General features: G+C 42.8%; 1 protein-coding gene and 1 non-coding gene across 2 annotated transcripts in view; one reads left to right on the forward strand and one right to left on the reverse strand.

Annotated features, from left to right (window-relative positions):
* LOC140556993 (LIM domain transcription factor LMO4-B) overlaps positions 1-9,162 on the forward strand; it is a 9,509-nt gene extending 347 nt beyond the window's left edge. Inside the window, exons 2-5 of the mRNA XM_072681117.1 lie at positions 2,442-2,658; positions 3,814-3,910; positions 6,619-6,768; positions 8,028-9,162. Coding sequence (XP_072537218.1) covers positions 2,444-2,658; positions 3,814-3,910; positions 6,619-6,768; positions 8,028-8,036 — 471 coding nt within the window. The 5' untranslated portion in view covers positions 2,442-2,443 and the 3' untranslated portion in view covers positions 8,037-9,162. The remainder of the gene's footprint in view (positions 1-2,441; positions 2,659-3,813; positions 3,911-6,618; positions 6,769-8,027) is intronic.
* On the reverse strand, positions 4,147-4,249 carry LOC140557865 (small nucleolar RNA SNORD90). Its single transcript, XR_011979857.1, has one exon. It is a non-coding gene; the product is annotated as a small nucleolar RNA SNORD90 (small nucleolar RNA).
* Positions 9,163-12,216: the final 3,054 nt, after the last annotated feature.

Here is a 12,216-nt window from a genome sequence, read left to right on the forward strand (position 1 = left end):
CTGTTTTCTTGCTTACATCAGTGTTTACCAGAGTGAGAACACGCCTCAGGTCTGAAGTAGTTACTAACTAGCTGACTCCCTCAGATGCTGCTGATGCTGATGCTGCTGATGCTGCTGCTGTTACTGCTTCAGCTGATGGACTGTAGTAGTAGCAGCAGCAGCAGTAGTAGCTAGTTGTGCAGCTCACAGGCAGTTTATCAGAGGTAATCCCCTGGTTCTGTATGTGTTACACTTGGAGAACTGAGGCTGTCTGTTCAGCAACCCCCTCAGGAGAAGCTGAGATGCTCTGGGATCAGTCATTTTGCAGCCAAACACCATTCAGTCATTCACTTGGTGGCTGAATGTGCTTAAGGTACCTACTAAATGATCTTGCATGCTGTGTTTTTTTCCTTTTGCAATTTCGGGGGGCCACAGATCTCCAATCTTGTAAATGCTCATCAATCAGAAAAGGCTGCCTTAACTTTCAATGGAAGGCAAGTCCTGTTGGAGCATTTCTCCTCACTGGTTCGTTTATTGTGAAATCTTGGGCACCAGTGTGCACCACGAAATGATATTGGCTGATGTAGCGTTTTCCTTTCATCATTTTGGGAAAAGAAAATATGAAGTAAAGTTAATTCAAAATGCTCTTTATTTTGATTTTATTTGACTTTTTATTTTATTTTTAATTTGACCCAGCTGCCTTGTGCCTGTTACATAAATGCATTAGCGTCCTGCTGTTTATCTGCCTGGACGATAATGATTCAGTGTCTAGTTCTAATATCAGTATGAGTTGATATGCAGCATCACCTCTTGTTTAATGTCTTGTATTGTCTCTGGCATTAGGGACAGACCTGGGAGTCCTCAGAGCGGCCTTTGTCAGAGTTTTAGATTTGGACCATAGTCTTGAGGATCTGAATAACTACTGATCAATTCTGAGAATGAAATTAGAGGTTCATATCTGTGGGTTTTATAATCTGTAAAAGAACAAAGCATAGGGGTGCACGAGAACGTTAGACTCATTTATTCGTAATGCAACTGATTAGAGTCGATAAAATCTGATGACATTTTCTGTATGCGTCAGCCCAGTATTTTATTATTATTATTATTATTAGTAGTAGTAGTAATAATAGTAGTAGTAGTAGTAGTAGTAGTATTACCACCCTGGTGTTTCCCTTTTTGACATAATTTGAACCTGACTGTTCTTTACGTTGTTAAAACATTTCATGATCAGTGGTCAAAGTGACCAATTATTATATATATTATTATATATATTATTGACGGCAGCACCCCATCCCATCCCAAGTTTTTTTTACCATACACACATATAAATAAATAAATAAATAAATAAATAAATGAATGAATGAATGAATAAATAAATAAATAAATAAATACATACATACATATATATAACACTTTTTATTATATATAAAAAAACTTGGGATGGGGTGCTGCCGTTGAACGCAGGTAAGTAGCGCATGATGGCCTGTTTCCCATGTGTTTATCAGTGTTGTGGCCTCAGCATAGGGTTACATTTGCATAGCCTTGCTCTCAGGCGAAAACCTTGGATCTCTAAAATGTCAACTTTTAATTTCAGTCAAAGTAAAGATTTTATTCAAAGTAATTATGTAGCATTTCTATTGGTCCCTTCATCACAAACTTGACAGACCCACCTATAATAAATCCTAACTTGGACGCTTTAATGACCAGCTTTAGAGACTTTTCTTTTTCTTCTATGCCTAAACTGACAGACCTGCCCATTTCAAAGCGCACAGGTGTTCCCGTAGGTGCATAAAGCTGGTATGTGATGGGTGTAATCAGGCCTGCTGTAGATGACCATCCATCTTCTCTTGTGTCCAGTCTGTTCAGCAGTGTTTCAGCAGTTCACCTACTCCCTGAGTCGTCCATAAAGTCCATTGCTTGAACCTGAAAAGGCATTAAAACCCAAGGTTGGTTCTAATGCAGTGCAGTGTTTCCCAAAGCTGGTCCTGCATATTTTTTAAATGCTCAAAGGCAGGTGATCCAGCTAATCACCTCATAAAAGCCCTTTATTATACCAGGGTTGAGGACCAGCTTGACCTTGGGTATCAAAATAGCGCCTTTTAAAAGCAGTTGTGTTTCAGTGATGCTGAAACACAGAGAAGCGAAGACTAGAAGGACAAGATCATCTCACACGTTCACTGTAGATCTACTGTGTGTGTTACAGTACACTGTATATCTGGTGTTTAGTACATCATATGTCACAGGGAAAAACCTTGGGTCTCCAAAATGGCAGCTTTACAGGAGAAGGTGGTTTCTATTGGTCCATTCATCATGAAATTTGGATGCAATGTAAAAAAACACCTGATTTGCAGAGTCAAAAAGCAGAAAAGCGAAAGATTCTGTATGACTGCCACTACATACTCCTGTAATGTTCACTGCTTCTGTTCACATTGGGTTTAATGTTGACTGTGTATCACCTGCAGGTATGGTGAACAGCCAGGTCCCAGGAGGTGTGTGCCAGTCTCGGGCGTGCGCAGGGTGCGGAGGCCGGATCGCAGACCGCTTCCTGCTCTTCTCCATGGAGCGCTACTGGCATACGCGCTGCCTGAAGTGCTCATGCTGCCAGGCCCAGCTGGGCGAGATTGGCACCACCTGCTACAGCAAAGGGGGCATGATCCTCTGCAGGGCCGACTACATCAGGTCAGATGCTGCTGCTTGACGTTGTTGTGTTCTACCATTTGATCTTGGCACGATAGTTCAGGCAAAAATCATGGTCATAACTATTAAACATCCCCAGAGCTCACCTCATGGGAGTGTTATATTATTTATTAATGAACAGCGTGATGTGATGGGGTTTGGGGGATCACCACGACCACCACTTTTTGTTTTCTTGCAAGTATACTATATGGACAAAAGTATTAGGACACCTATTAATCATTGAATTCTGGCGTTTCATTCGATCTCATTGCCACTGGTGTGTAAAATCAAGCACCTAGGCATGCAGTCTGCTTTTCTTACACACATTAGTGAAAGAATGGGTGGTCCTAAAGAGCTCCCCGAACTCCAGCAGGGTTCTGTATGCATGTAATGTCCTCCCTATTAGATCTTCCTCCATCAGCTGTGAGTATTATTATTATTATTATTATTATTAAACAGTGGAAGCGTTTAGGAGGAACCACAGAGAGCAGCTCAGTCACCGAGTGCTTTAGACTACGTAAAGTTACAGAGCGGGGGTCTCAGGGCCGAGTGCTGAGCTCAGAGCAGAGTACAGAAAAGTCTCCAACGCTCTGCTGACTCAATAACTGCAGAGCTCCAGACCTGCTGCTGTTGGAGCTTTGAGTAAAGGGGGACCAGCTCCATATTAATGCCGATGGGTTTAGAACTGGGTGGTGAAAAAACTCCTGTAGGTGTCCCAATACTTTTGTCTATATAGGTATAGAAAAATGTGTTAATACCAGAACAAGGGACATAAGCCTTGTGACGGGTTCCTGATTTACAATGCAAATAATCCGTCTGAAGTTGTCTGTAGCGTGCTAGTCTGTGCTGATTGACACGCTGTTTTTACTTCGATTTGCATCAGACTCATTTCCATGTGCTGGGTGCACTTCAGCGCAAACTGTGGCGTCTTCTGATGTCGACTCAAATGCCGGCACAGAAGACAGAAATGCAGCTTCAAAGTATTTCAGATAAATAGACCCGTGATATGCTAAGTGTTGATAGGATAAGGATGGCACGTCTAATGATGTGCTCATTATATGGAAACTATCTTGCTGGTGCTGAAATAGAGTCCCTAAGTGCAATGACTGGTACTTCTGATAACTCCTGTCTGTGTATGTGTGTATGTGTGCGTTTCAGGTTGTTCGGGCATACAGGTGCATGCAGTGCATGTGGCCAGTCCATTCCTGCCAGTGAGATGGTGATGAGAGCACAGGGCAACGTCTACCACCTCAAGGTCAGTGGATAACTCTCTCTTTCAGTTTACATCAACTCAGCAAAGCAAAAGCACGGTTAACCTTCCTCACATAGCGGCCAGACCTCTACCAGATTCTCATGGGTAGAAGGAATGCTTTGGGAGTCCAGCAAATTTGCACAATTTTCCAAATGTAGTGGATTAGCCGAGGCATGTTTGGTGTTGGAGGTTTGCTTGTTTAGTGATTGAAGTAACTAGGCCTGGGCCTGGTGGCAGTTAAGTTAGGGAGTGTCTACAAATGACCAAAAGGAGAATCTTTGATAGTTATTATTATCAAAGATTCTCCTTTTGGTCATTTATAGACACTCCCTGACTCTAAAGTGGCCATGGAAGTAAATACAAGAGTTAGTGTTGCTGCTGTAAATAAAAATAATCATAATAATAAATAAATTGTAGTAATAAATAAATAAATACTACTACTACTACTACTACTAATATTTATTTATTATTATTACAATTTATTTATTATGATTATTTTTATTTACAGCAGCAACAGTAACTCTTGTATTCACTTTTATGGCCACTTTAGAGTCAGGGAGTGTCTACAAATTACTAGAGAAAATATTTGCTGTCATTATTTATACTATTTTTATTATTATTATTATCGCTGTTGGTGGTGGAGGTGGAGGTAGTATCAGTATTGGTGGTATTTGGATCATCTGTATTGGTAGTTATTGGTGGTTGAAGTAATGATAGCAATATCATGGGTAGTTTATGTTCTCTTGACAAAGATTAAGCTTCACCTCGCGCCATTATGGCTACGCCATTACACGCTACACGACTTGTAGTAGTCAGGTCGCTGTAGTGTTTAAATTACACACCTCTCGATCTATTGCAGACGAGTCTGTGCAACACACACGAGAAGTGACTGAGGATGACGCAAAAATGTTTGACTCTCCTCAGTATGATATGATGAAGGAGCTAACCTGGCTGCTGAATAGAATCTCTGCCGCTTCTCTTTCTCTACCCTGTTGTGGTACAGGCCGGTAGAAGCATGAAAAAGCTGTGGGTGCTCTAGCCAAAGTTCAACGAACTTCTCGTCCATGTCTTTGCTCCAAGGAACTTTTCGCTTCTTCCTCGGCTTGCCTCTCTCCTTGCGTTCTCATTGGCTGCAGCCCGACAGAAAAACTTTGCGCGCATTGGCGAGCCGGCCAGGTCGTGTCGTTGAACAATTGACACATAGCAATCTGGAAACTATTTTTGTGCCCCAAGTTGATGGTTTTCTTGTCGACTTCCAAAGCCTGCTGCCGAGCGGAAAATCAGGGCTAAAATAATGTACGAACTCTGCATTACTCTCACTCCTGTGGTGACTTTAGAGTCAGGGAGCGTCTATAAATGACCGCGATGACGACGATAATAATAATAATAATAATTTTTTTTTTTCATTACTAGACATGTTGCTGTCATTATTTCTATTAGTATCATCATTGTTGTTTATTTTCATTTATTTGCGAAATTAAGCTTCAACTCGTATGCTTTCAGTCACTCCGCAGCCACTTAGGAGTAAGGGACAGTCTAAAAACTACCAGAAGATATGTTTGTTTGGATGGTACTGTCTCTAAAGGACTTCTTCTCTTGCTATTGATTTTTTTTCTAAAGGCTTCGGCAGATATGTTTGCAGAGCTGTTGATGAGAACAGAAGCAACACGTTCTTTGGATAGTTTTCAGACGCTCCCTAACTCTGATGCAGACCCTGTACTGTGCATTAGAGCTTTAGCAGTGTACCGTACCATGTACATATTACCAGCACAGGCCTAGATGTAATCCAGGTTCTACAACAGTCAAAAGTGTCTCTTTTGGGGTGTCCAAGACCTTAATCACGTGTTGGTTACACTAGCCTTGTTGAGGCTTGTCCAGTTCAGCAAAGCTAAAGAAGCAAAACTCGGACAACAAACACGTCTTGGCTGATTTGACTGCATTGGAAGTAAAAGAGGAAATTGTGCAAATGTGTTTTGATTAATTCCAGAGAAAATATGTTTGAGGAGAAACTTCCCAGACTGGGTTTTCCAGAAGGGGCTTTCCCTATTCCTTCCATTTGAGTTTTAGCTATGACTATGGAAATGAGGGCCGGTATGTCCTAAAGGGCCCCTACTGTGGATAGACGTATGTAAAAATTAGATGGTTCATGCTGTTCATATATGGAAACTTGGCTTTTAAAACGGACAGTTTTTACATCACACCATTTCTCTGTCACAAGAACATGTTAATTTACATATCACATAACTACCACAGTTTAGCCCCGCCCACTCAAACAGCAGTTCTCACGAGTGCTTTTTGAATGAGGCACAATACAGCACAGCCAGTCAGGACAGAGCTCATGTCTCTTGCATTCATATTTAAGGTGCTGTAACACAAACCGCTTGCTTAAATCCACTGTGCACTTCAAGGAAGGATAATAAAATATAAGAAATGTGAGTTATGCTCTCTTTAATAGCTGGAGTCCTGCGGTGTGGTGTCACTAACTGGCCCCCACATTTGATAACAGGCCGCTGATGAATGCTTCAGCGTATCTGTTACAGCATAAACACTGCTGTGCGGTCTCTGGAAATGCATTATGCCACGCCAAGCTAAAACCGCCAACACTGTAGTCTTTCTCAGGCCCTCTACAAGCTCTGCTAATTACCATTTCTAGTAAAGTGCTCTTATTAAGTGCTATACTAAGTGCTGATCCCCCTTCCTCCCTGCTCCAGTGTTTCTCCTGTGCGACGTGCCGAAACCGGCTGGTCCCTGGCGATCGCTTCCATTACGTTAACGGAACCATCTTCTGTGAGCACGATCGGCCCGGGTCCGCCCTGCTCAGCTCCCACCTGCAGGGCAACCCTGTGCTGCCTGACCAAAAAGTGAGTACACCCCTGTACCACACTGCACTCGTCACTTTTGGCCTTTTTGTTGTATTGTAGTCAGCACTGAACATCTGTGTGTGACCGCATGTCTGCTTAATGACCTCATCCAGTGTTGACGTTTCATTAGTTATTTTGGTAGGATTATGTAATAATAATAATAATAATAATTATTATTATTATTATAATGCATAACAGAGTTGAGGAGCTATTTATTTAAACTCGATTTGGAGTATTTCTGTTGGTCTATCATGAAAATGGGACTCATTGTAACGAACTGCCAGATTCACGTACGGCACAAATTACGATACAAGACGTACATGGCAGTGATGTACAGTGTAATGCAACAATTTTTGCAACCTGGTTAAATTATGTTGTTTTATTTTTAAAATTGGTGCCGATCCCCAATTAAAAACATGGGAAATGTTGTTTAATTAACAATTGCTGTTTATTTCTATGAAACATTTGAATTGAATGTAGTAATCATAATACAGAAACTGTGCAAAGTGTTTATGGTCATATGTTTTGTTGAGTCCCTCAGGGTTCTATTTTAGGGTTGGTAAAACTGTTAATGCTCATTGTGGCAGTGATGTCATCGTTTTGAGAGAGAAGAACTGAAGTGTGGCCCTATGCACAGGGTTTAAAGGGTTAATTAAATAATTTGTTAGGGCGATCAAACCAGTGTTTTAAATTCTGCTAATAATTTGATACTGTGCAGAGTTTGTACAAAAAAGGCCTGTAGAGGATTTGCTCCAACTAAGGCACCACTACCATGACCTGAGGATCGCTGATTCCTATCCCGGGTCATGCTGCCTGCCATCAGCAGCCAGAGCCTGAGTGAGCACAGTTGGCCTAGCTCTCCCTCTCGCCAGTGTGATGCTAGTCGGCACTGGCGTCTGCTAGCCGATGCATAGGAGCTGGGTACCCGGTGCTTTCCTCCAAGCTCTTTGACATGTGCAGCCAGCCACCACTTCTTTTCAACTCTTTGCACCTCCCAGTCTTGAGGGCATTATATGTAATAGGGGAAGTACTTATAAGCTGGTTGGGTAATTGGGAAAATTTGGATTTTGGGAAATTGGGTCTTTTGAAACACAATTGTTAAAGTGCATGTCAAACTTTTTAAAAAGTACTTACACCCCCTTCAGACTGATACCTGGGGTTGTAGTGCAGCAAGGACGGCCTGCAGGAGCCTGTTGCTGTTTTGCTGCTGTATATAAACAGGTTCTAACTGTTTGTACTCTTCTCTCCCGTCTTGTCAGGTTTGCTGAAAGCCTCCCCTGCTTCCCTTCCCTTCATTCCTCCTCCCTGAGAATCTCCAGCCTCGCAATCCTCAACACATCTGTACATGCTCTTCTACTGCCGCACTTGTGCTCTCGAAAGGTCAGAAGGTTCCTCCTGCCTCATTCAAATCTCCCTCCCGCCCCCGAAGGTCCCACCTAGGTCCTCTCCAACCCTCTGAACAGACTTGACGGTCCGGGGAGGAACAGCATTCCCGACCATATGCAAGAGGGTTAGGTCTAACAAACTGCGGGACTTCATACAGACTGTGAAGGCGGCGACGTCTTCTTCAAACCCATTTTTTTGGCACTTACACAGAACCGAAACCTCGGTCACAGGACATCCTGCCTGTCGCAGCGGCGGTTTGAGGAACTCTTATAACAAGTACGACAGATGATGTCATCGTAAAGTCCATCTAGGCAGTACTGCAGTGCTCGTGCTCTGTGTTTTTATCAATGTTTCTTTTATATAAACTTTCAGGGTGTGGTTTCCATAGCCGGCGCATTCGCAGCAAGTGTGGGTCTTCAGGTGGCTTTGGACGTTGTTGTAAATACTTTGGTAAATACGATGGTTTTGGTTGAAATGTGGCGTTTATTTAAGCTGTAAAATTCAATAAATGCTTAAACGCCCCAAATTGTATCAAGAATAAACAAACAAACAAACAAAAAAAACCCAAGGAAAAACAAAACTCAGATATTGCTTATTATTGTTTACTGCTGCTGCTGTTTTTGTGTAGTGATTAGCTTGGCTGTCACCGGTGCAAAACTGATTACCCAAAGGACTGGAAAAGAATACGGCTTGAGCTCGGACCATTACTGAAGCAATTAAAATGTGAGCGTGGAGTGTGCGTGTGTGTGCACGCACATACGAGTGTGTGTGTGTGTGTGTTCGAGTGCGCTATCTGCGGCTGCTTTTGCACTGGGGAGGCTGAACTTTGCTCTGATCCTGTGTTTGAATTTAATAAAGCCTAATCTGCCGCCTAGCTAATTAAGAGGGACTCGCTGCTTTCGATTCACTGCCTCAAAACAATCACACGCGTTAACTGTTTACCATGTTGCAATTAAAGCACGCAACACGGCTGCCTCCCCCCCAACACCCACCCACCAGCTCCCTTAGCAACCCTCTGCCCTTGAGTAAGCTGGCGTTCAGCTTGTGCCTAAGTGTTGTAGCTCAACAGTGGCATTGAATAAATGTCTGAAAACTTTTTATTATTATTATTAATTTAAAGCTTGTTTGCTTCGGGGTTGCCAGGCTACTTTCTCCATACCAAGCTGTTTAACTGAGGGGGGTAATTTTCTGATTATTAATTTCTGCTGTATGGTCATGTACAAAAAAATAATAAATAAGTAAGTAGCACAGCAAGGGTTTCCTCCTTGCTCGCCTCCCATGCAAATCAAATTCGTGCAGTTTTCCCTCTTTCTGATGGTGGATGCTGTACTTTGACATCCACTGTAGCACAGGATCTACCCGTTGGTCCGGTGATGACCTTTTAGGATTATCGGAGGCCTGCTCTTGGATGGCCTGACCTGGCTATGTGGGTTTATTTGTGAAACAGCGAAATGCTAATCATTCTTCTTTATAAATCCCTTCCCAGACTCCTCTGCATCTACAACCTTCCTTCTAAAGGCCTTAGTAAGCTCTTTGGAGCTGCATTTAGATAATAATGACCAATACGGGTCCAGCCACTGGTGTTGGAAGCTCAAAAAGCAATTTGTATTTATTTATTTATTTATTTATTTATTTATTTATTTTTAAGCCATTGTTTAAGCCTTTGCTTAACTAGCTCAGCTGCAACACCGCCAACTATCACAACAACCCAGTGCAGCTGCTATTGGCTAACCGCTGAGCTACCGACACAAGCGTTATGATAAACTGGTGTCCAAGAGTGCGAGGTTGAGCGACTGGTGTGGGGAGTAACAGAAAGGCTAAATGAGAGACCGGTTCTGCTGTGTTTGGGCTCGTAGTGTGTATTTAGGGTTAGATAAGGTAGCTAGCAGCCTAAACCCCACAGCAGAGACAGTGTTGCAGCTAACCGAGGCTCAAATCTCACACAGCTTAGTGTTTTTTTTATGGTTTTTAGACACATTTAATAGACTGGCTCATCCAAGTTTGCTTGCTCTGGCTTTTAATGTTGCTAAACTCCCCCTCTCTCTTCCCCCCCACCCCCTATCCCTGAGCTCACACACCCCCCCCACCCACCCTGTGGCTCTCTAAAATTGCACATGGAGAGTAATAAGCTTACGTGGCCGAGTGCTAGATGGATACAGAACAGAAACTTGACACATCGGATATGTCAGAATTTGGAAATACCGGCAATATATGGTATTACCTTTATACTTTCCAACCCTAGTGCTGGCCGTGGTGGTCTTCACCCCCTCACTTCAACAATCAAGAGCATGTCTGAGGTTTTTAATAATACAGGATCCTCCAGAATCCTCTCGAACCACGCTCTGATCATCTGCAGCCGATATGCTGCACGAAGGCGAAAAGTCCATATGTTAACAGCAGGTTTTTCATGGGGTGTTCTCTGGGCCTCTGAATGCGCTCATGCTGTAGACGAGATCCTCCGCGGTGCTGATACGGAGCTGATACGCCATCAGTTATTTATTCCACGTCCGATTGAAAACAATCGGGCAAATTCATTAACGTATGCAAATGATCACAATTACTATTATCTTCATATCTCGATAAGTAAGGAAATAAAAACCTCTGCACAATTCCAGTCCCACCGTGGCCCGGCTCGCACGCCGCATTCAAACCAATCAAGCCTCATCTGCATATTACTAATTAGCCAGGCATATTCAGACGCCAATTAGCAGGTCTGGGAAAGAAAGCCTCTTAGCCGACAAGCTTTATCCTCGATCAGGAAAAAAAAAAGAGAGAGAGAGAGAGAGAAAAAAAAAAGTTTTTTTTGCAGGTGTACGGATCGCTGTGCGGCGGCTTCTGTCATGGAAAAAGTGTTTATGCTCACTAATTAATCATATTAACACATGCAAATGAGTCTAATTGCTTGAGCTTCCACGCCTCGCGCTGTGAAAGAGAGGAGAAGAGCGTGATGGAGAAAAGAAAAGAGGCAAGAGCCGTGTTTTTCCACTCTTCTGGCAGTGTGAATCGGCGGCGAGCGCGTCCTTCGGCCCTGAGCGGCTGTTAAAGCGTGGAATCAGTGGAAAATCTAATTTACATCCATTTGATAACCGAGCTATTTATAGCAGGGTTGTGGGTTCGATACCCAGACTCGGCAAGCTGCTGCTATTGGAGCCCTTGAGCAAGACCCTTCACCCTTCCTGACCCCCAATGTGCTCACGGTCACTATGTGTGTGTTTTCACTGCACGAATGGGTTAAAGGCACAGGCCGAATTCTATCTGTGTCCAACGCTAATAGTAAATAGTGTTACGCCGAGGTCCATGGTTTTGGATCTGAAGCCTGTTCGCTAAGCTAGCCTGTGCTTAACTAGCTCGGCTACAGCTCCACTAAGTATCATACAGCCCAGTGTATCTGCTGAGCTCCGGACACAAGTGTTACAGCAAGGCATCAGTGGAAAATCTCATTTACGTGAACATGGCTCTAGCATGTTTTCCAAATAATAACCTTCAGTGTTTCCGAACTAAAGAAGCAAACCAGATCTATCTTAGCTGAGCATTTGCATGTGGACATTCTGGCTAGTTCGGCCTTTAGCATTTTAATGTATTTTTGTTATTGTGGGCTAAGAATAAGGTCCAGTGTTTTAGAAGGAAATAAGCACTTACTGCATAAACACCATAAACTCTAACGCGTGCATCCATCCTAAATAAGTATTTCTGAAGAGTTAAAGAAGCAAACTTCACAACCCGAACATGTCTTAGCTGAATGAAATTGGAGGTAAACCGCCAGTTGAGTCAGCGGTTAGCGTATATGCTAGGCTAATTCTGCTAATGGCTAATGTGGCTCTTAGCGTCGTCATCTTAGCGTCTTTATCACCTATGTTAACAACTGTTGTCTCAGAACTAAAAAAGCTAACTGTCTTAGCTAATTTCATTTTCATTTTATCAAGTTCATGGTAAGGAAATGTAAATTTCTGGCACTACCCCGTTTACATCTTCAGCATTTAGCCTACGTGCTAGGCTAATTCTGCTAAAAGACTGTGTAACACCATAAACTAGTGCTCTCTGCACTCAGTGTTTAGTGTCAGT

The sequence above is a fragment of the Salminus brasiliensis genome, chromosome 6 (genome assembly GCF_030463535.1).
Source record: "Salminus brasiliensis chromosome 6, fSalBra1.hap2, whole genome shotgun sequence".
Taxonomy (NCBI): domain Eukaryota; kingdom Metazoa; phylum Chordata; class Actinopteri; order Characiformes; family Bryconidae; genus Salminus; species Salminus brasiliensis.